Source organism: Micropterus salmoides, unplaced genomic scaffold (genome assembly GCF_014851395.1).
Source record: "Micropterus salmoides isolate LMB-PRFRI ecotype aquatic unplaced genomic scaffold, ASM1485139v1 Ms_hic_scaffold_2750, whole genome shotgun sequence".
Classification (NCBI taxonomy): Eukaryota; Metazoa; Chordata; class Actinopteri; order Centrarchiformes; family Centrarchidae; genus Micropterus; species Micropterus salmoides.
Genome location: NW_024041985.1, coordinates 1 through 25000, shown reverse-complemented (window position 1 = coordinate 25000; position 25000 = coordinate 1). Strand labels below are relative to the sequence as shown.

The window sequence follows — 25000 nt, the reverse complement described above, 5'->3', positions numbered from 1 at the left end:
CCTCATTTTGACTCTAATTAGCAGTAAACACAGTGTACAGCTGAGGCTGATGGGAATGTCTTTAGTTTAACAGGAATTTAGTAATAAACCAAAGTGTTGTAAAATTGAAATTTTGACCTAATGATGGCGCTAGAGGGAAAGTTAAGGGATCACTTGAATATCTGTACTAAAATAATAGTTGTTGAGATATTTCAGTGGTGGGCCGACAGACTGATTGCCATTCCTAGCAAAGCTAAAAATTTCTCATTGACTGGATTTTGAAAGAACATTTGAAAGGAAATGTGATGTTTTGATCAGTGTGTGTGTGTGTGTGTGTGAGCCTTACCTGGTGGAGGTTCGTTCTCATCAGCCCACTGGAAGAAGCCACACTGTTGGTCTCTTGGTTTCCCGCAGGTGTGGAACATCCGGCCCTTGTTTGGTCCGTCCTTCTGAACAGTGCGCGTCACCGCTGTCTCATTACAGTTACACATCGTGTGTCCCACATGTCCTCCTGAGCCCCCTTCCTGCCCCCTACCTCCTCCAGAGTTGTCCCTGAACCCCAGAGAGGGCCTCGGAGGCTGGTAAGTCTGTGGTGGTTGCAGCGGAAGCCCTCGACTCTGGGGTGCCCCCTGCTGACTTGGCTGATCTGCCCAAAGAAAGAAGTTGCAGCTCCCAGCGTTGCACTTGTAAAACTGGCGACCTTGGTTGGGGCCATCTTTGCGCACGGTCAGGAGGAGGGCATCCTGACCACAGTTACACACAATGACATCACTGTTGGTGTCTGGACCGCCACCCGGTGGAGGTCGTGGCTGGGGGTTCCAGGAGGGGACAGGAGGAAGGGAAGGTTGAGGATTTGATCTTGGGGCTCTGGGTGGCTCTGGTCTGGGTGGCCTTGGACCTGGTGGACGAGGGCCCTCTCCTCTTCCTCCACCTCCTCCACCGCCTCCCACTCCCCCTGCTCTGAGATATTTCAGGTCCAGCACCTCTCTTAGCGTCTCGTCACATCCACCGATGCAGCCAACAAACTCTAAAGGCATCATGGGAGGGAGGCTGCCCCTGCGAAACGTGAACTTCAACCTAGGACACACAGGAGACAAATGTTTTAGAAATCAAACTCAGTATAAACTCCAGTGTGATGGAGCTTTACCAAAGAAAGAAACAAAAAAACCTCCTGGTATAAATAACGATGCGTTATGTCAGGTTTGGGATGTAAATGTAAAATAGTATGTAAACATGAAAAACAGGCTATAAATACAGAGTTTGGTGGTGGCTGAGTTTGAGTGAGAAAATAGTTCATGAAATTTGAAAGATGATTTCCAATACAATTAAATACAGCAAGTTGCTGTGGTGACCAGTGAGGCGGCAGCAGTAAGTGATTGCATGTATTTGCTGTTAATAGCATCTGAAGTTATCCAACAGGCTGAAACTGCTGGGTGAGATCTGATTAAAAAAACAGCGATATTGTTTTACAACAAGTGCCGTAGTTCAACTTTGAGCTCTGTACCAGATTGGTTGCTATGGTAACAGATGCTGGTGTGGAGCACTTTGGCTCGATGCTGGTGAGCGTGCCCTATATTTGGACTGAGCTGAGGCACGTGCTCAAAGGGTTGACGCCCACTTGTGTAAACAAGAATTTGGACAAGTTTCTTGCACTGCTGAAGCCACAGAGAGCTTCATCTGTTTTTGTTGTTGTGTTTGGTACACTATAATGTCTGAAATGTAAGCTGCGTGTTCATGGAACAATTTGATTCTATTAACCATAAAATCCTGGAGGACATAATACAACATCTGAAATCCTCTTCATGTTACCTTGATATTCTGCCAACAGTTTTTTTCAAAAATGTGTCTAAATGCATGGCCTCAGATCTACTACAAATTGTCAACATGTCTCTCCTCTCAGGTCATTAAGCCACTCTTAAACAAGAGCAATCTAGACAGGTCACTAATGAGCAATTATAGGCCCATATCAAATCTAGTAATTAAAATCATTGAAAAAGCTGTTTTTCAGTAGCTTAGTGCTTTCTTGGTACTAAATAACTGTTTTGATGTCTTCCAGTCAGGTTTTCGACCACACCACAGCACTGAGACGGCTCTTGTTAAGGTCTTCAATGACATCCCTTTAAACACTGACAGTGGCAGAATTTCAGTCTTAGTATTATTGGATCTCAGTGCTCCATTCAACACGGTCGACCACAACATATTACTAGACAGACTTGAAAACTGGGTTGGACTTTCTGGCACAGTACTAAAATGATTTGAATCCTACTTAAAGGACAGGGACTACTTTGTGTCTATAAGGTAATTACACATCTGAGCTGACAAAAATGACATGTGAAGTTCCCCAAGGCTCCATTCTGGGGCCTCTTTTGTTTAACATTTACATGCTTCCACTGGCTCAGATTATGAAAAACAACAAAATGTTACCATAATTATGCAGATGACACACAGATTTACATAACCATTTCACCAGGGGACTATGATCCCATACGGATGCTGAGTAATTGTATTGAGCAGATCAACGTCTGGATTTGCCAGAATTTTCTTCAATTGAACAAAGATAAAACTGAAGTTATTGTTTTTGGAGCCAGGGAGGAACGATTGAAAGTCAGCGCTCGACTTCAATCTGTAATGTTAAGAACCACAAATCAAGCCAGAAATCTGTAGTGTAGTCATGGACTCAGACCTGAATTTGAGGAGCCACATTAAGACAATTACAAAGTCAGCCTTCTATCACCTGAAGAATAGATCACGGATTAAAGGACTTATGTCTCAGCAAGACCTGGAAAAAAGTATCCATGCATTTATCTTCAGTCGACTCGACTACTGTAACAGTGTCCTTACAGGGCTCCCTAAGAAATCCAACAGATAGCTGCAGCTGATTCAGAACGCTGCTGCCCGAGGTCTATACATTGGCTTCCTGTATGTCAAAGAATTGATTTCAAAAGCACTAAATGGTTTAGGGCCAAAATACATTTCTGATCTTCTGCTTCATTATGAACCATCCAGACCTCTCAGGTCGTCTGGGGCAGGTTTGCTTTCTGTCCCCAGAGTCAAATCTAAACAAGGAGAAGCAGCGTTCAGTTATTATGCTTCTTATATCTGGAACAAACTCCCAGATAACTGCAGGTCTGCTGAAACTGTCAGTTCTTTTAAATTAAGACTGAAGACTTTTTAAATATTTAAGATTTTTCTTTTTACCACTGCCTTTAACTAGTAGATTGATAACTTACACTACACTGTAACTTTTACTGTCCTGTTTTCTTTTTCTTTGTTTTTAGCTTTTTACCATTGCTTTTAATTAAATATTTGCGCGAGAAATGAGTAGGTAATTGAGTGAAAAGATGAGAGTGAGATTGAACAGAGTGAAAAAAGTGGTCTTAAATCTCATGCCTGAATGATTTGCAGGAAACTCTGTCCACCTGTAAAAGCGCAGGTGGGTCCAGAGTATAACTGGATCAAAGCGGCCTTCGGACAGACATGTCCTGGTTTCTCTGTAGTGTCCAAGGGTTTTTGGAGTTTCAGTGGACGCAAAGCTACGGAACCGAGTACAGACTAGCTAGAGAGAGTAGATTAAGTGTACTTCTGTTTATTCTCTTTTCAAAATAATTGTAACTAAATTATAAATTCTATTATATATATTTTCTATTTAACTCCTTTAACCCTGATTATACACTGCACTGTAACTTTTATTATTTTTTTAATGTGTATTTTTTCAATTTCCCAATGTTGCTTTTAACTTTTTTATATTTCCCTGTTGCTTTTATGTTTTATGTAAAGCACTTTGAATTACCTTGTTGTTGAAATGTGCTATACAAATAAACTTGCCTCATTTTAAAAATGAAATATGTGTAGTTACTGTCAGTCTGAATTTTGCTGAGATGAAAATGATGTGGACTGAAGGATCTCCAACACACAACATTTATAACATAGTGCACAGAAAAACCAAACCAGTCGGGCAACAAAATTCAAGCCAATTTCAAAGACCATAAATTTTAAGTTATTCCTTCGTTGGGTTAATACAACAACCAGGAACTGAAAAGGGAATCAGCAATCAGTAGGACTGTAATCTTTAAATGTTCCAGTTGTGTACGGATAATTTAATTCCTTCATTGATTTAACTTTCTGAGACTCTGTAACAAACAGGTTGTCAGCTGTTATTCTAAAAAATGACTAGTCTTTCATTTCTCTCCTGTTAATAGGGAACATACAGACCAACACCGTTACATACAGATAAGCAATGCAACAGATGTTATGCATCTGTCTAGCTGAAGCTAATTTGCAGGTTAAACTATAAAGTTGGGACAAAAAACCCACTAGGAGTCTACAGCAATGCTAGCAGCTCTGTGAGGCTGTACTTGTAGTTAGCCACAGTGTTGCTTTGAGCTAAAGGCTAATGTCAGCATGCTAACATGCTGATGTTATGCAGATGTTTACAATGTTCACTGTCTTTGCATTTTAGCATGCTAACATTTGCTAACTAGCAGTAAACAGCTGAGGCTGATGGTAATGACATCATCAGGGCTATTTTTTTAAACTTTAGCTCTATCTCGAGATGCAGAAAACATCATACATCTACTGTCACAGTGTAACAGTATGTATTTAGAACAGAGGTTTTAAAAGTGGGAGGCGAGCCTTCCCAGGGGGCTTCAAACAACTTGAGGGAGGCTCAGTTAAAGGAAACGAAAAATATTTTTTATTTATTTATTTTATTTTTATACTTTTTATGTATTTGGTGTAGTCTGCACTTAATGTATAAAATAATAAAGTATAACTCAACTGTTGAGTCAATATGGCACCATACAACATAACCATGATTCCATAGGGCTAATAGGTATGTCGTTTTTGTGTGCTGGCGCCGCGGAGGATGGCAGCCTCTGGATTACTCTCCATAGTGCTTTTTGTGTTTTTGTTTATTAACTCTGTTTTCTGCCGTTCCTCTCTGGTTACATTACAAGAGCTCTTAAATCTCGGACTTTCAACTGATCGCATTATTCCACAGCTCCCTAGCGAACCCTTTCCTGGAGACCAAAGCTGGAGTTACAGGCCTGCTTTGACTGCACTGAATGTAGTCTTTTTGAGGCTGCAGCCACCGACATGGACGAACTAACTGATGCTGTGACATCTTACATCAGTTTTTGTGAGGACATGTGTGTGCCAACTAAAACCTTCCGTACATAGAACAACCAAAAACCCTGGTTCACAGCGAAACTCAGGCAGCTTCGTCAGACCAAGGAGGAGGCCTTCAGAAGTGGGAACAGAATCCTGTACAACCAGGCCAGGAACACAAAGACTAAAGAGGTCAAAGCAGCAAAGAAGAGCTACGCCGAAAAGCTAAATAACAACTTTGCAGCCAACGACCCTGTGTCAATGTGGAGAAGCCTACGGACACTAACAAACTACAAGAGACCATCCCCCAACACTGCTGGTACTGAACAACTGGCAGACGAGCTGAATGGCTTTTATTGTAGGTTTGAAAAGCCCACAGTCACACCTCTCCCCCACTCCTAGTCAACTTAGGACTGCATTACATCCTGCAACACGTCGACACTCCAGGGACATTTGGAAGGATCCTGTTCGTGGACTTCAGCTTGGCGTTCAACACCATCATCCCAAACATCCTCAGAACCAAACTCATCCAGCACACTGTTCCAGCTTCCACCTGTCAGTGGATCGCAAACTTCCTGACTGACAGGAGTCAGCAGGTGAGGCTGGGGAACATCACATCCAGCACCTGGACTATCAGCACTGGCGTGTATGCTCTCCCCAATGCTCTTCTCCCTCTACACCAACAACTGCATCTCAGGAGACCCATCTGTCAAACTCCTGAATTTCGCTGGCGACACAACGGTCATTGGCCTCATCCGGGACGGCGATGAGTCAGCCTACAGACGGGAGGTTGATAAGCTGGCTCTCTGGTGATCCACCTTTACACAGCCATAATCCAGTCTGTCCTCTGCACGGCCATCACTGTCTGGTTTGGATCTGCCACCAAAAAGGACTGGAGCAGACTACAACAGACAGTCAGGTCTGCAGAAAAAATCATTGGTGCCAACCTGCCCTCCATTCAGGACTTATACATTTCCAGAGTCAGGAAACGGACAGGAAACATCACCGCAAACCAACTCTGCTCACTGCACTATTTGTGAATATGTCTATATTGTTCTTTGTTCATAGTGTGTATATTTGTGTTGTCTACACTGTAGCCTTATTATTGTCTAATTGGATGAGTAAGCATATCATGAGCAACGTACAATCCTGAGTCAAATTCCTCGAATGTGTACACATACCTGGCAATAAAGCTGATTCTGATTTTGATTCTGATCCAGGATTTCAGCTAAGCTAAGCAAGTAAACTAAAGGGATGTGAGGGGGCAGCTTTTTCCAAGCTTTGTCTGAGGGGAGGCCCACAGTCCCCCAGACCTTGAAAAACCCCTGGGGCCTGTACCACGAGGCGAGTTCAACAAAACCCGGATATCTTTTCGTTATCTGGCTTCACTAACCCTAACAATTACGATTGGGATAAGCAGTACCACGAAGCTGGTTATCACACCGTGAGCGCATTCACATAAAAGAGGCGGTGTTAACAGCAGATGACCAATCGCAGACATGAACAATCCACTGGCATCAGAGCGTCATATTTTACAAACAAACAAACGGTAAAACAACAGAAATACGACATTGTATAAGTAGCACGGCTGCAGCTGACATGCACGGAGACAGAAAATTGCAGACAGTGTGAGTGCCTAAATTAACAGGTGTTATCTATAATAATGTGTTGATTTGATGTGTTCTTATGGCGTCTATGAAAATATCAGCCTTATACTTATACTATACTAGCGTCTGTCTGAGAGTTTCCACATTTGAAGACTCGGCCACTGAATAAGTGGTTGTTCCACCTCACTTTAAAAAACTTCTTGTCACTTAAAAAATTAGATTCATTTATTTAACACACTCAAAAGTGTTCCAAACATTGTTCTAAATTAACTTCATAAAGCAATGAAATGAAAAATCCATTCATGCCATTAAATGTGCTCAAACAGTGGTTGAAAGACTGGATCTCAACATTTAGGCTACTGAAAACTCACCTCATTACCTGCGCCCACATCGCAAAAGGTGGATCGGAACATGACCTCTCTGGAAAACCTCTCTGGAAAATGTCTCTCTGATAGCCTATAAGATAGCTACTAACCTAAAATAAATAGCCTATGTTCATATAAAAATTTATTTCAATATCCCTACCAAACTGCTCATAATATACAGCCTCACATAAGAAAAATGAAACAGACTTATTTCAACGACTGTGTGAAACAGACTGGGGAGCAAATAAAAAATATGAAACACATTTTCAAAGCAGTTAGTAGGCCTAGGCTACTGTAAAAACCTGTACACTACAATAGCCTGAGGGTTTTAATCAGTCTCTGTAGGATGATATCGCTATCACCACAGCAAACATAAGTCTGTGGGGTCTCCTACAGGTGGTGATGTCATTTTCCAAGAGAGCCAATTGGTCAGTAGGTGGTGTTTTCATAGAGTTGCTCTCTTATCTGGAACATAACCTGCTCCGGAGCAGGTTAGCCATTCAGCATAAGTTACTATGGTGATCTACCCCGGTAACCACCGTCTTGGTACTGAAAACCCAGGGTTAACCCCGAAGTTACTTCAATAAGCTCAAATCCTGCTTCATGGTACAGGCCCCTGGTGTAGACTTTTGTTTTGGTTGTTTGTGTGTGGGGAACACTTCAAAACAATAATAAAATAATGGTGAGTTGCAAACTTGAGGCTTTGTAGAACTGAATGAACAACACCTAAATCAGCTTAATCACAATTCATCGGATTCACAAAATGTCTGAGCACAAAATAATATGCAAAGCAGGTCGAAGGACAAATCTTTATGATGTATCTTGATCAACTGTGTTAATGGTTTCCTGTGTTTGGTCTAGTTAAGTGTAAAATAAATACTTACATGTGAACAGGGTGCGGCTGACAGGTGGGACAAATGCTGTCATCTCTGCTGACCTCCAGCACCGTGTCGGGGAACCACACTGCGGTCTTACAGGCTGGGTAGCCCACGCAGGATAGGTACTTACTACAGGGCGACAGGTGGAGGTGTGCTGTTACATTTATCAAACTAATTTGAAGTAAAAGGATACAGTTGTAGCAGCAAAAAGGAACTGCATTACTACGCAATAATACATTTGAATTTTCATGACAGATACCAAAGTAGAAAATCAAACTAAAAACTAATATTCTGTTGATTTGTAGTTAGGGTTACAATGTGTAAAGCAACTGCCATGGTCCCATAAAGTGTTTTATCTCATCTCACCTGTTACCCTCCCTCTTCTTCTTCAGCACCATGTCCCGCCCACAGTGAGGGCACTTCCTGACCGGCAGCGGGATCTCCATGTCCTGCTGCTCTGCCTCGGTGATCTGCTGAGCTGCACCCAGATATGGCGACAGAGCTTCATCTAGCCTGAGGAAACAACAGAAAAGTACTTTCTAACTTGGGTCCCAACAACCAACAGCCTGCTGTGATTACAGGACAGGTGTAACTAACTCATCATTTTAAATCATGACATGTTTCTGCTCATTTGGGAACAGACGGTGCACCAGAAGCACACAAATTTCCTACGAGGTAAATTTTAACTAACTTTTTTGCCTTCTTGGCGGATTCAATGAAGACAGTCTTGTATTTCTGGATGTAGTGCTGCAGCACGCTGTGTTTGTCCTTCCTGCCCTCTGATACCAGCTTGAGGTCAGCCTCCAATTCAGCACGCAGGTTTGGTTTGGACATCTCATAGCCCATGGAGTTGTACCCTACACAAACACATACATTTGTATAGCTGGTATGTAAAATATTTTAGTGACAGAGACAAAGGCATAAGGGGGCCCATCAACATCTCTATGTATTAAAGGCTTCAGTATATTGTGGTATGCATTGTGGGTGTGCGTACATACCCTCCACCAGTCCCATGCCGAGCTCTCCAGGGAGAAACCTCTGGTCAGCTGTCAAGCCCACATACATGCGACTCTTTATAGTCTCGATATGCTCTGCGTGGGTTGCATCTGTGCCTGTAATATACAGAAGTGTTTGCATTACAGTTGATCCTGAACAAACAACAGTTGTATGTTGACTTATCAAAAGGGTCTCCAAGTTGAAGCCAGGTTTGCTTCAGGTTAGTGTTTCTCTGCTTTTACTGAACAGGGTACTGTAAAATCAGACATCGTGCCAACAGGTCACCAGAGACACTCCGACACACAAAAAAAGTCCTTAATGTGAAAATGTGAAAATAAATCCAGGTGAACACACATGGTCCAACGATGACTATTATGTACTGGCATGATAGAAATAAAGATTTTTCTATACCTTTTATACCGAGGTATGTTTTCTTCTGCCGCAGAAAATGCGGCAATGTTATTAATTCACTAAATGAGCCCAAAACAGACAGCGCGATTTTATACATAAGTGGTTTTCTCAGTTAAAATGTGCAGAATATTTTAATAACATTTACTATATCACAATGTACTGTATACACAATATATATTGATATCATAAAACTATAAGGGTATGGGAGTATGTTGGCTAGTGTGGACATGATTCATCAATATTTTCTAAAATGTTTACAGGCAGGGTTGAGACCGTACACATTAATAACACAGTCTGTGTGTGCTTGTGCTGTACCAATGCCGTGCTTCTCCATCAGTGATATGAGGTCAGCTTCAGTGAGCAGCTGCGGAGGACTCGTCTGTCCGTCCACCATCTCGATAGCGCTGGGCTGGAACTGGGAGCCTTGCTCATACACTGGAATCAGCTAGAACATACAAAGCAGGTTTACTGGGATAAATTCCACACAAGCAGCAAGAGGCTGAGTGAAGTTAGTTAGAAGCCCTTAGATGAGCAGCAATCATTGCTATTATAAGTGAACAAATAAACAAAAAATTGTTATAGTGAGTTCACAGAGTTCATAACCTTAAAACACAACATACCTTGGAGCTCCACCTGTCATATGGGTAAACATCCAGGTAGTTTCTTGCAAGGATCATGAGTCCCGAGGTGGAGAACTTCTCCTGGGCGATGTCTATTTCCACCACAGTCTCGTTCCCCAAAGCATCCTGGGATACGCAAGCCAAGAAGTGCCGGACAATGAACTCATACACGCGACCTTCATTGCCCTAGACACAGAACAGAAACAGAAAATCATTACTTGTGCCTGTTTTTCCATCACCTGTTCAAGTACGTGTTTTTACTAGAAACTTTTTATACATGTAGTTCAAAGTTCACAAAATGCCAGTTTAAAAGGACATGGGAGCTAAAAAAAAAATCCCCTTTTTTGTTTTATCCTGATCAGTGTTTTTTTCTCCCTCCAAATGATCTTATACATGAATCCAACTTCTATGACCTTTGGGCTGCTGGAGGCGATCTGTGAAACCTTTGAACCTAATGTTTCCATCATATCGTTGAAAAATAATAAACAGTTGAGGGCTATGACAAGGATTGTTTGGGCACGGAAAGACCTGCCACCAATTATTTACAGTGGGAGTGTTTTATTTAGAATATTTATTACGATTCAAAATGTAAAAAACAAGAACATTTTGGTAGCATAATATTTGACTTTTTTATGTCTATTTGTTGTTAATATTTGAAATGAAAAGGGCAAAACATTCAGATTACGAGGGGGAAAAACCACAAACTGACTTACCTGTAGTGTATTGGAGTACTTGGTGGGGTGTATGGGGGGGTGGGCTTGGTCAGATTTCTTGCCCTGCCGCGGGTTGGGACCCCCAGGCTGGTCCATTACCCGCTGGGCGAACGTCCCCCAGACCGGGCTTTGTGTCTGTTGCTCTACCAGGGGGCCGAGAGCCAGGTTTGCAGGAAAAATATTTGTCTCTGTACGGGGGTAGCTGATATACCTGAGCAGATCCACCCGCCCCCAAAAACCACACACAGTCACGAGTCATCTCCACACAGACAAACTAAGAGGGAACGCTTCTATAATGTGACATTGCTGGTAAACTCATCTATTAAATACCTGAAAGACACCACCCTACCAGATGGTGTCTTTTCATGTAAAAAAAAACAAAAAAGACGTGACTTTGAGGTGGTTTAAAAAGACCAACAAGTTCAAATGAAGGATCCAAAAAGCTGAGGGAGGGTAAACTGACAAGGACAGTTAGCATATGGTCGGACCAAGACAATACTTTGCTGTGTGGACAGCAGTATGCACATGCACTCACCCTTGGGTATAGAGCTTTTCTGCAATTTTCATGGTCTCTTTGGCATTTATTCGTAGCTTACGAGATGCCAGCTTTTCCAGTTCCTGTTGATCAAATAAAAGGTAGAGGACTGGTTAGACTGGGTTTAGATACAAGGACCCAGGACACTGAAGCGCACTACACACCACTCTGTCTGCCATGTAGGGAAAACTACTATATACACTTTATACCATAAAACGGATGTGTTATACATACAGCATATGCATGTTTGTGACTGCTTGACTTCATATTCTTACCACTGTGTCCAAAGGCAGCGGTCTCCACTTGCTCTTGGGTTTGCTGGTTACTGAGGTGACTGTTGCTATGGGATCCTGGAAGTGAATGAAAGGATATTTTCGTGTGTACCTTTTTTTCTAGATGTGGCTTTCTGCCCATTTTATTCAGGTCGACAACACATTCAAATTTACAGCTGTGTCCTTCTGAGGTTACAGCTGCAGGTGGGTACATATGTGTGGACGCACTTTCACTAGAGAGTAGAGACACACACATACACACACACACACACACACACACACAAAAGTCTATGGTCCCTTTCTGGGAGGGCAACATCAACTATCAGTGTATTTTAATACATTATGTGCATAATTTCCCTAAGTGGTAACAGGATCTGTCAATAAATACATACATCTAAAACTAACCGGTCCAATCAGCATTACTGCTCAGTGTAGCAGTTTCAAATTTTCAAAATTTAAAAATGTTTTATGAGGAAGGAAGAGCATTCAATACTTTTGTCACTTTGACACACAATGTGCTGGTGAAAATGGTGAAGGTAAACAGTCATTTTATTTACAGGAAAACTCCACAGGACACTTCACATTACACACAGGCATTTGATCCACTGTAAATATAAAAACAATAATTTGTTTTTCAATATATAATTTGGGGACTTTTTTAAAAGCCTTGTCAGATCTTCAGCATCATCAGGACGTGAACCAGATCACTGCCCAGTGTTGTTATATTACTTTTAGCAGAACTTTATAGAGTTTGTTGTTGTTGTTGTTGTTAAGAATTCTTCCACATCGCGCCTCTTCCGTCAATGACGCACCAGAAAAAATGTCCCCCGAAGTTTGATGGCTGAGTCAGACTCCACATTTTTAAAAGGGCTATACTACCGTAACTCTCAGTTCAAAGGACAAAAACATAATATTCAAGTGCAATTTATGTAAGGAGAAGCTGAGGGAACTCTCTACGGCGAGAAATAGCACAAGTAACCTGAAAAATATTTATCCCTATCTCGTAATTTGTCTGCCCATTTCTATATCCAAAGTTATTAGTTTATTTAAAAAGGTCTAGGCAATTTAATTGTACTATCTCATTAAACTATTATATATATATATATTATATTATATTGTATATAAGCAGGTGATTTTAACAGTAACCACTTCATGTGAATGCATGACTAGGCCAGATCTAATAAAGCCTAGTGAAGGAGAGCCTTCATTAGGCTGTACAATATCGCCCACCACTGGATTTGTAATGAACTGCAATAAACTCTAAACAACAACATTACCCTCTTCTATTTTGTCATGCCTCATTGTTCTTCTGTGGATTTGGTAAATGTAATGCAGCTACAGCTACAGTCTGAGTCTGAGCCCGCCAAAGCTTTTTAAAACATGTTTTCAACATTTAAGTACATTCAGTATACTGGGGGAGTGTGCAGAGTGGGGTTACCAGTCACATCTTTCCTTAAATATCAGGAAAGATTGTGGGGAATTTCACAAAAACAAGTATAAATGCCTGATACTATTGTATTAATTTGGGTTAAGTAGTTTATTAAATTATGAGTTTACGCAAATTTAAATAATAATTCAACTGTGAGATTGTTTCTTGATTAGGTAATATTACACCGAAGGAAAGAAGAAAAACTCTTGATGTTTTTGACTGAGCTTAGTGTGCAGGGACATTCAGTGTTGTGCTTGTCTAACCTGAGTTTGGCTCCGGATCTGTCACATCTTGCCGAGTGAGAAACAGTGAAAACTAGCTAAGTGATAATTACATGCTCATCAGCTGTGAGCATCTTGGCAAAGAATAAGTGAAAGTGTTTTTTTCTTCGAGTCATCGATTCAGATGACAGCTATCCTGCCACCAGTAAGTGAGACCACGGGTTTAAAACAATAAGATGCTGCTGAGGCGAGATCATCAAACATCAGATTACAGAACAACAAAATGTATCGACACTATCGCACAGATCACAACTAAATCAAAATGTAATGGTCATTGGAAAAACACAAAGTCTGTGTGAGTGATAATGATTATGGCTGAGTTATCAGGCATCAGCACTGTTTGATAACAACTGATTTTATGTATTATTTTAAATGCAATATCATAATAACTGGTTGTACAATGTTAACAGCTTTTGGGACTTATTTTATTTCTATGCATCCAATTATTTATCACTGAAAGTGGGATACTAAGATTCTGTGAAAAAAATTCAATGATGTTGTGTTTGATGAGGTTAGCAGAGCATTTCCATTTTAGTTTTGTGTTGTGTTAAGTCAACATATAAAGGTTACAGTAAAAGGACTCATATCACTCCATCACTCAGTGACTTCTTGTCATTAATCCTTGCATACAGATTGACTATTGGGTCTGCACCCATCTACCTATACTCCATAATACAAACTTACGTTCCTTCTCAGCCACTCTTCCAACAAACGCAGCCTGGATCTGTCATCCCTACACACAAAGCAATCTCAGGCTGTTCTAATCTGTGACACCACGATGGTGGAACGAGCTACTACAGGACATCAGAGCGGGGGCGTCCCTCTCTAACTCAAGAAGCTCTTGAAAACTCATAACAACTCTTAACACCTCTACCCCCAACATGCACTTCCTGTGTTCTTCTTCTTCCATCTCTTTACAATTCTCTTGTAGTTAACTCTTATTGCGTCCTCCTAGGTATTTATCCCATTGATGCCATTTGTGTTAATAGCACTTACTAGTATCTATTGTTACTCGTAGATCTCTCACTTTTCTGATGCTTGTATGTTGTTCATCAAATGTACGTTGCTTTGGATAAAAAGTGCCTGCCAAATGAGTGACTGTAAATGTAATGCACAACAGGACAGCAGGTAGCTCTAAGTATTGCTGTAAATTTAGGCAACATGTCAGTACAAATTAGCTTATTAATTAGCATATTACCAGAATAAACAATAAATACCCTAGGGATTGGGAGGCAAATAAGACCAAGACAGAGACTAAAAGCATCACTAAGAACTTCAACATTACATCAGGAACAAAAACTAGTAACAAAGTACGTAATAACATGACAACAATAACGAGTCTTTAAGAGTTGGGCCTTCTAACTCTCCGCTGCAGTGTTATCTGGCTAGCACACATAAAATGTGAAATCACCTCACATTCAGTTTTCTAAAGAAAGAGCTCAGAATAGCAACATCAGCAGCCCTCTAAAGGTTACTAGTACAGGAAAAATCTAATAAATTTGAGGATCTAGAGAGACTTCAAGACCTGCTTTAATGCCTTATAACTCTAAAAGAGCACACAACAAATATAGATTCATATTTACACACATTAACATGCTAGGCATAAATAACACACATACAAACAGGCACGTACCTCCATGCATATCTGGTAGAGCACCAGGCAAGCTGTGTGGTTGAAGAGGCGGTTTCTTTTCCAGCTGAACTCTACAGTGTCCTCCTCCACCTCATGCAGCACTGAGACAAAGACCCGAACAGAACAGAAGGGATGAAGAGGAGCAAGTATCAAGTTTAAAACCATAAGACTCAGTGCGTGGATGAGTTTGTACCTTTGATCTTATAGAAAGTCTCAGGTATGAAAGCCTGGATGGCTTTGAAGCGCTCCACCACAAAGCCCAGAGTGGGAAACTGACAGCTGCCGTACGAGATCAGCTGATTGGCCAGAGACTCTGGAAAGATCTTCTGCAGGCGAAGCGTCTGGAACCGAGTGAAGGACGCACCTGATGAAGATCAAGATGAGCACAAATCACTACTCTATAACAGGGTTTCCATTTGACGTGACAGGTTTTCATTTGACGTGACAGGTTTTCAGATAAACTGAGCCACCAGTGTTGTATCATGGGTAAAGTGACATTTAGTCGTCATCCAGACTTGTTTTCATGGTAAACACTATTTTCTAGCAAGCGTTACATTTAGTGGTTTTTTGGCATTTGTAACTACAATTACGCCGATGTGGTGACGCTGTATTGTAATCAACACAGCTTTCAAAATGAACAGTGTTTCTGCTGGTTACATCATTGTCATAAAAATAATCACTAAAGAAAACAAAACTACTTTGCCCTGCAGTTCAGTGTTTTAATATAGTTTCATATCGCCCGTCCTGTACAGGGCAAAATAGTGTTTGTGTTTGTCAGTGAAATTTTTTTTATCAGTGAAATGTAAGGAAATAAAGTAAAGACTGCCACTTATACTGATACAAGCAAACAATTAAAATTAGGAACTAAGATAAAAAATAAGTCACTTAAAATTCAAATAGTTTGAATTGATTTTTAAATGCTTCAAAAACAGGAGGTGCAACTAATATTTTCCCAGCAGAATGAAATTGTAGATGGTTTGTCAGTATTTGTGGTCATGTTCTCAATAAAAGCTGTTTGGCAACTGTGTAAATCAATTTATGTTGTATTTGGTTTAACATTGAACAGGACACCTTTATTTAAAAAACAAAACACATAATTATTAGAACTTAATAATTAATAATTAGAAACTAAACTGTAATAAAAACTGTTTGCTTAAGCCAGCTGAAGGTGCAGTACATGTGCACGTGTGTGCACTTGATCAGGATGGTACCACCGCCGCCTCATTTTGAGCCAGCATCTGTTATCTGTTGAGCCATCCCATAATCTGGAAATTATCACCTTCATCAGTGTTTCACTAATCAGTGCAGTTTAAGAGTGCTCCCTTACCTATCCGCAGGTCCAGCTCCTGACGGACGTCGACAGCATCACTGATGTTAGCATCTGGCGCTGTTAGAGTCTCACTGGCTCTCCGAATGGAGCTGGGGGTGATCTCAGAAAACTTTGCTCGAAAGACTTGTAAATTGGGCTTTACTAGAAAGTATTCATAAAGCGCACACACACACACACACACACACACACATTTTTATCAGGAGAGATTTGTGGACAAACACAAAACCTACTATCTGTTATACCTACTAATTGTTCAAGGAATAGTTCAACATTTTGGGATGACAAGGTTGACACCACTCTCATGCCTGTACAGTAAAGAAAGAGTCGTAGACTGGAAGCAGTGCTAAGCTGAGCTAAGCTAACTGGCTGCTAGTGCTTTATATTTACAGTAAGTAACTCATCTAACTAATTCAGTAATTCCCAAAATGTTGACCTATTCCTTTAAAAAGGAGTTGAGATGCACGCTCACTTGCACCACCACAACAAAACAACCCACATATATTACCATCATACCTGCTTTGCAGACATCTATGATTTCAAAGCCGATGTTTTCTCCCTCTCTGTCACAATCAGTCCAGATGACTAAGGCCTGGCACTGCCTCACCTCTTTCTCTAGTGTCCGCTAGAGAGACAAAGAGGGACAGAGAAAAAAAGAGAAAGGAAAGAAAGAGGGTTAGATGTGTCTACTCAGATGGAGTCATAATAATCTTTCAAGTCCATTTCTATTATCCACATTCATCATTATTTCCTTTGAATGAAAATTTCAGCCGCCTACTGCAGAGAGATGAAATGGTAAAAAAAAAGTACATGATCTGGGCATACTGCCGACTCGAAATAAATAAATAAATTGAAATTGCATTGTGAGTGAGTCCTGGACTAAAACCCTCACAGTAATGATTACTTATATCAGTCAAACATCACAGTGACACACACATCGTGGCTGCAGAAAGAGTGACAGATCCCATAGGTTTATTCAAATACAAAGTATAGGCTATATATTTGTGACTCCTGGGAGGACAGTAAATGATCATACCTTGATTTGTAGCATGTTATCTGGACAATACTTCTCCACCTCAGCATCAAATAACAGCACGGGATTGCAACTGTGCCTTTGGAGAGAACAGGTACAAATACAATCCGTTGTTAAGATACTGTCTGTTGCTAAATATATAAGTCTAATCTATTTTAACTTACCATTTCTGGAACGGCGCTTTAAACTCCAGACCCAGTAAATGGCCTGATACTGATGTCATTGTTACTGTCACATTCTGGAGCGGGATGGAGACCAGAAAAATAAAAACATAAAACACAAAAGAACAGATTTACAGGTACATGTGTGCATATCTAATTATTTTACTGCATTCACTTACCTGACCAAAGAGATGATACTCATACTCATAGATTTTATTGAACTTTGACATCCCTTCCCTCTAAAAGAGAAAAGAAGACAATCAGTACTTGAGCAGCCAAAGAAAAATCAAAAACAATCTAAGGAAGATGGGTTCCCATTTGTCACATGGGAGAGTCTTTTTAACTCAGTGGGAAGTGTGTACTGCCAGATTATGGAACAGATGACTCAATATTGATGGTAACCAGCCAGATTTCTTTTGTGGGATGTGTGATCAGTAGCTTAGTGGCAGAAAGGTTGAGTTAGGGTCTAGGGTCTAAGGATAGAGGGTATTGGGTTGGCCAATGTGTAAACAGCGACCAGAACAAATGAGGGGAACTCCCGCGGTGAATAAAAAGGTTTACAGTTTGTGAATAATGTCTTCAATTGATCAAAACTGTTGCCGATTCCTCCTCTGTCTTTCAGCGCTACACCGACTAATAACAATATCTTTTGGAGGGTTTTGTGCCGTGGATGAGTACACATGACTGACCCTCCTGGACCTGCCGCTGGACATGATCTCCGAGATGCCTTTGGCTGCATCGTTCTTCTCGGCTACGCAGAGGACGCGCTTGATCTGAGCCCGGTTTCGGATCATGTCTGCCTGCTGCGGGTTGTCCGGACCCCGGTCACTCTGCGTCGCACAGAAACACCTCTGTTGGATCCCTAGCCGGCGTAGTCCCGATCGAAGAAGCAAATGTCTCCCGAGGAGATGCACTAGCATGCCGAGCCGCTCTCACATGAAGCAGCCTGCTGCCGTTTCTCCGCTGTGTTAGCATGTTAGCTTACATGGCTAGCTACAGCCATGCTATCCGCTCCAAAAACTTTTACAAAGAGCTAAAAAGTGGTCACCGGTTGACTAACTCTACTCCCGATAAATCAAATAATGAAAAATAAGCTAAAGCATCAAACGTCACTCATTAAAAGCTTTATGAGGAACAAATCAACCTCTAACAGTAGCACTACGCTCTGTTTACATCTGTTTACAAATTGCCCGCCCGCCTGTCAAATACTGCCGTAATCAAGGTCGTAAAACTGTCGTAAAATCCTGGCGCTGCCAAAACGTCTCCACGAAAGAAGTTTGGAATAATAGTGAATAAAAGGTGCGATCAAATTGACTATTGTCTGCGTGCGTAGCACATGTCGTATTATAATTAGTCATCTTTTTCATGATAACAATTATATTCTAAATAATATGGTTTTATTATGTTAACGTCAATTAGAAAAATCCACCCTAAATCAGAATTTGCATTTTGACATTTCAACATCTACAAACTAACACTGAGGACGCTGAGACAGTTTCCTTGGTATTTGGGAATTTGAGGTTTTAGCAACTTTGAGGGTTTGTATTTTTAGACATAGTATTTGTAGACTCGGTATATTTAAATTGAATTGCTTTTTGGACAATTAAACATTAATCAGTAATGAAAGTATTCTGAAAAGGCCTTCATGTTAGGAAATAAAACTCTTTACTTAATTAATTATGCAGGTCCACAATTTGAATTCTTGTTGAGGTTTCCTGTAGAGAAATACAGCATGTAATCTGGTACTTAGTGGGTAAAATATAGATGTTCTGATGTATGTTCTGACAGGGGTCTTTAAGCTAGAAACTGTTGATTTTATAAACACAGGCAAATGCTCAACATAGATAATAGAGTTGCAGAAAATACAACTTTACCCAAATAAACACTAAGTGAAAAATCCAAATAATAAAAAATGTAGGCCTAGAGATGTTTGCGGGGACTAACTCATGACCTCAGTATTTCTAAAATCCTGGCTACGGCCAAATACAGAAACTTCCTTAACTGGAAAATTGACGAGCAGTTATCAGAGAAAACTTGGTAACTTTCAGTTTCAGGGTGGAATTTCTCCAGATGGGAGGTGGATCGGTCACCTGACACGACTAGACCAGCTGGGTAAACATGGCGTCTGATTCTGGATGTGAAAATTACATGTAGCGCTTCTGAATGGTAACGGTGTGTCTCACGCACCATCGCCCCGCATTTTAGCCTCGAACACAGCAACGTGGTGGACACGACGTCGGAAAGACATGAAGAGGAGACGGAGGGAGGCGCTTCACTGATGCTGCTTCATATTTTTTCTCTCTGCACAACATGAATGGTCTGATGCCTTCCCGGACCCTGTGATTGGCGCAAGATAATTGCTTTTGTTAACAGACACACTGATTTTTATTTCTGTCGAGGTGTCTACTTTTATTTTATCTGATAAATATCAGGGCTCTTATTCTGTGGATTGGCTCCTGCAGGGGGAGTGACTGAATTGTGGGCCCACTCTGCTCTGGGACCCCCTTTTTAAATTATATAAAGTAGCTTGATTTTTTATGGATCCTCTCTATCTCTGGGCCCCTAGAATGTACAGCTATTTTAACCTCACTTACAAATGCACTGCCTGGACAGTGTGAGAGCAGGACGCTTTATGTGGCCCCCCTAAACCGCTGTGCTGTGACCGCTGGTTTATGACTGTGCTGCACTGTTGAGTCTCTCATGCCTTGCTCGTCAACACCACTATGATAGGCTCACCTGACGTGGTGGCTTTCACTAAAGAGGATGAGTATGGGCAGACAAGTCTGGACCCCTGGGCTATCCCTGAGGAGTTCTCTGTGCCCCTCTATCCGCTGGCTGACTCCAACCCCTGGGCTAAAACCTCCTATGCCAAGTTCACCAAAGACTTCATCCTCATCTCCGAGTTCTCTGAGCAGGTGGGCCCCCAGCCTCTCCTCACCATCCCTGATGATCCCAAAGTCTGCGGAACCTTTGATCTCAACTACTTCTCACTGCGCATCATGTCAGTGGACTACCAGGCCTCCTTCGTGGGTCATCCGCCTGGCAGTGGCTACCCAAGGCTCAGCTTTGTGGAGGACTCGAGGGTGGTGTTGGGCGACTCAAAGGAGGGGGCGTTCGCCTACGTCCACCACCTTACGCTTTACGACCTGGAGGCGCGGGGCTTTGTGCGGCCCTTCTGTATGGCATATGTTTCAGCAGATGAGAGGAAAATCATGCTGCAGTTTCAGGAGCTTTCCCTCCGATTTTCACAGGCCTCGGAGTGTCTGAAGGCTGGGAACAGGAGAGCATTTGCCAAGGAACTCCAGAGGAAGCTCCAGGACCTAGAGTAAGATCCACAACACAACCTTTATACTGCTATCCCACATAAGGTTCAAACATTTCATTGAATTATTTAGGTAAACAGTGAACAGCATAATCTGCGTAGAAGGGAAACCTGGGGCAAACAATTGAAAAAAAAGAGTCCAACCAGGGATCCCATACTGGAATAATACCACCAGACTTCCAGGTTTCTGTGTGTCAGTAAGTATGTGGGAATTTGATTATACACAGCTTTATCCAGAAATACACGCCATGTGAGCCCATTATACACTAGAATAATAAAGCCTTTTCAGGAGCTCTCCTCCTGGAACCTCAACCTCAATGTTGATACTGTACCTTGGTGCAAAGCCCATAACAAAATTGCAATTACTTAAATTACCTAAACCACCATTTTTTGGACTTTCAGTTTATTGGATTAGGATAATTTGCCTATTAAAATCCAATTACACAAGACTAAGAGTTTACAGCCATGCTAGTGGCTCTCTGAGACTGTCGCTACGGCTGCTCCCCACTACTCTGGCAAACCAATCATTTCTGGGTGGCGTAAATCAAACACATCACTACCTGTACACCAGTGTGGGCATGTCGCCACGGACACCAGATTTTAAAACTCGGGTATACTGCAAATACAGAGAGATTTACCTGGTGTTGATAGGCTTAATCAGCATTGTGTGAACTTGTTTGGCGAGGGCTTGAATGTAACAGACGTTCATTTATATTTAAAAGTCCCACCCTCCAGCTTTTAGATAAGGCTGTTAATCTTTATTCCAGACACATTGGAGGTTCATGGTTTTCTCCAGACAGCAACATTAGTTGACTTGCGATGAGCTATCACCTGTTTTAATGTACCGCTGTGAGACTTTTGATAACAGAATTCTCCGCTGTGATTTTCTCTTGCCTACTTGTCTTCACAGATGAATTCCTGGCTGATTAGATCACTACTCTAATCAGATGTGTGTTACATTGTAAGATATCTCCCACGTGTCTTTGTCGAGCTCAGTTACTCAGTGTAACTGTGAATCCCTTAATGTGTCGACACAATGTTCGGTAGGGAGTTTACAAATTAAATTGCTGCACAACAGATAGAAAGCTGAGCCTGGCAAACCCATGTAGATAAGTTTAAAGGATGTTTAGTTGAATACAGGGTTGAAGGGATGTCTTGTGCTGTGTCTGAAAGCACTCTCTCCTTCACTCATGTTTTTTACATAATAAACTCAACAGATATTTCAGTCATTGCCATCACTAATGCTGCTAGCACGTATAAAAACATAACTGGTTAATGAGCCCCAACCCTAATCTTGCAGTTCATGATGTCCCCTCCTGCAGATTTTCAGTGTAGTGGTTTCTCATTAACGCTGATGAAAAAAATCAATTCTTTTTCAAACCCTTCCCTTTTCTGGTATAAACACATGTGAATGAGTAACTCTGTTTTGTTGCCTTCAGGTACACTCACTCTGTGCTGCAGAAGGAGGAGGGCCTGCAGAGAGAGGCGGGGCCTCAGCGCATGTACTCCGCTCACGCTGTGGAGAAAGCCAACGAGCTTGCAAACGTAGAAAGGAGCATCTATGAACACAGAGACCTGCTGAAACAGATCAGCTCCTACCATCACCGTCCGCGCAGAGATCCTCATGCTGTCACCTGCCAGAAGTGTATGACCGAGTGTTTGAGCGAGTGTGAGGAGCTGTTAGAAAAATACTCCAAGCTCGCCAACCCCTTCAGTTACTGTGACAAAGGGGAGAAGGGGCAGGAGGGATGGGGTCACATTGATGATGAAGGGGGCGAAGAAGTGGCGGACGAGGAGGAAGATGAGGGAGTTAAACGCAGGCCATCCTACATACCACAGCTGATCAAAGCTAAGTCTGCAAAATGTTTCGACAAGCGTCTGAAGACCCTGCGAGAGCTATGCGACAGTACTTATTTCGAGGCCACCGTGCAGCTCCTGAAGGAGACGGAGAGGAGTTTCCGGGGGGACCTCTGTTACCTGCACACACGCCGGCTGGACAGGGCGCTACGCAGGAAACAGAGAGTTACCAACTTCCTGTTTGAGGAGGACCTCTGTGATGATGATGAAGATGAAGGTGCAACACTGAGACCATTCTGTGCTGTGAACCATGCTGTAGATAACTATACACTCTTAAATCCGCCTCCTATAGTGCTAGGACCAGAACCTCTAGAGCTTGATGCTCTGGAGCCTCCAGATACTCTAGACCCAGCCTCTGAGGCCAGCCATACTCAAGAGAGTGAGCTGGGGCTTGTGGAGAGCCATCTGGAGTCCTCCCCCTCGGACCAGACTCTGGAGACCCAGGAGAGCTCAGAGGAAACCAAAGGAAGCTTTAGCAGCGATAAGAGTGGGGTGGGTCAAGCAGAGAGGCAACAGAATCGGTCAAGTATGAACTCAGAAGCTCCTGATCCTGATTCTGACCTGACCCCTGACCATAACACTGACCTGGAGAGGGAGAGCAGCAGTGAAGAGATGGAGACCACTGCTGGGGATGATGAGGGGGAGAACGGGGGAGACGACACACCCGTGTCTTTGCTGGAAGTGGTGTCTGAGCTGGAGGCCAGCAGGGAGGATGAGTGTGACGGAGTAACTGATGGGGCTTATGAGATGGAGTCGGACTTGTTGGTTCCAATAGAAACAGCGTGCTGTATGGGCCAAGAGGGTTTACTTTATGAGGCCTCTGCCCCAGAGGCGGTGTCTCGTCTCAACCAAAGCTCCCACCTGCCACCCTGTAAAACCCTGGTGGTCAACCAGGAGCCCCAGGCCCAACTTCCACTCCAGGAGGACTACATGGTGGGTTCTCCAAGCTCAGAAAGCCCTGCAGCTGGGCTGGAGCTTCCTGTGGGGCTGCATGCAGATGCAGTTTCCCGGACCTCAGCGGAGGATGGGTCCGACTGTACCATGAGTGCTTCCACAGGGTCTGATCGGGCTGCCTCACCTCTTGGCTACGGGGGGGTTGTGACCCTGCGTCAGAGGAGAAGGGCTGGACAAGGAGCGTTGAGGTTTGTGCGACAGTACCCCTTTGCCATGCAAGCTCTGTGGTGTCTGCTGAGCGGCAGAACCCTGGTGGTGCTCGGGGCAGATGAGGGGAGAGTCCGCCGACTGGTTGCCGCTCTGGCCCTCTTTGTTCCTGGTCCTGGCAGGTGTGGAGAGAGGGTTCAAGCCTGGCTGTCCTGCCCCTTCACTCTTACTGATTTACAGAGGTGGAAACTCATTGGATTGCAAAGGTATTTCCAATTTGCATTTAGATTTTAAGCTTTTAACCAACACTCTTATACACATGATTTGTTAAAACATTGAGCTTAATGCTCCTTAGAAAGCCTCCATCAATGTGAAGTTTGAAAATGACAGTTTATTCCTCTTTGTAGTTTGTATCACACCTTACTCTCCTGTTACTCATCTGGTCTGACTCAGTCTGTGATGACTCACACAACCATCTATTCAACTATTCAACATTTAGCCTCACATCTGTCCTTGGACTTCTTTTTCATTTCTAGTCAGTGGGCTGTGAATTACCTAAAGTATTACAGTATCTTACATTTAGAGAGGAGGCTGTAGCCTCATAATTTTATGTACAAATTGTAGTTGGCTTTCAGGAGTAGGAGGTCCGGCAGGATTGGGACATGTTGATTTCAGTATTGTACAACAAGTAATTTATTCTGATTCTGTTGAACAGATCAGAGCTGTGGCTGCCCAGAAGCACTTTCTGTTACACCTTGTTGGTTTCCCGATACTGTAAACGTTATATTGTTAATGCTGAAGGGAAGCCAACCTTCACCATTTGACTCCACAGTTGCACATATTCTACTCCTTCTTAGTTAAATGTAAATATTAACTGAGAAATTAAATGTGAGAAGAATTCTGAAGCACTGAATTCAGAATTCACTGAATTGTGACTCCACTGTGACATATCAAAGTGCAGATTTTGTTTATCACAAGAAAGGTTGGAGCAAAGCATTTCAGTTTAAATTTCTGTACAGAATTGTAGCTATCTCCAACAGTCTATAATGAGCAGATTTTGGCAACTCTCACATATTTTGGTACTGCCCTCCAGCGGCACTATTCTGGACCAAAATTTAAATTTGGCAAACAAATTGTAACATTAAAGCAGAATTGGACACAGACTGTGTTTAAGGGTGACTAGAAATGTGTAAACCAAATGGTGGAGAGCATGATTATCCTAAATATATTTCAGTGTCTGTCTGTCTGTCCCCCACAGAGTAGTGTCCCCTGTGGGTTCCAGCATGCTTTACTCGCTGTCCCGCTACAGTCGCTACATCTCCATCCTGGACGCCGACCAGAAGACCTTGCGCTGTCCGCCGTATCGTGGCCAGC

General features: G+C 42.3%; 2 protein-coding genes across 2 annotated transcripts; one reads left to right on the top strand and one right to left on the bottom strand.

The window, feature by feature from the left end:
* Positions 1–325: 325 nt before the first annotated feature.
* On the bottom strand, positions 326–18567 carry top3a (DNA topoisomerase III alpha; the record flags this gene model as incomplete). The annotated part of the gene is given in 18 exon segments (XM_038691957.1): positions 326–1056; positions 7942–8064; positions 8302–8448; positions 8627–8792; positions 8934–9047; positions 9658–9787; positions 9963–10148; positions 10676–10886; positions 11211–11293; positions 11486–11560; positions 14826–14926; positions 15019–15189; positions 16153–16296; positions 16669–16777; positions 17189–17264; positions 17350–17423; positions 17526–17585; positions 18036–18567. Coding segments are annotated over 18 exon segments (2932 nt in total), but the record flags the coding sequence as incomplete, so codon positions are not given.
* A 771-nt stretch (positions 18568–19338) lies between these two features.
* LOC119881859 (guanine nucleotide exchange protein smcr8a-like) lies at positions 19339–24994 on the top strand (the record flags this gene model as incomplete). Its single annotated transcript, XM_038691959.1, has 3 exons — positions 19339–20671; positions 22108–23892; positions 24885–24994. Coding segments are annotated over exons 1-3 (2497 nt in total), but the record flags the coding sequence as incomplete, so codon positions are not given.
* Between the last annotated feature and the right edge of the window lie 6 nt (positions 24995–25000).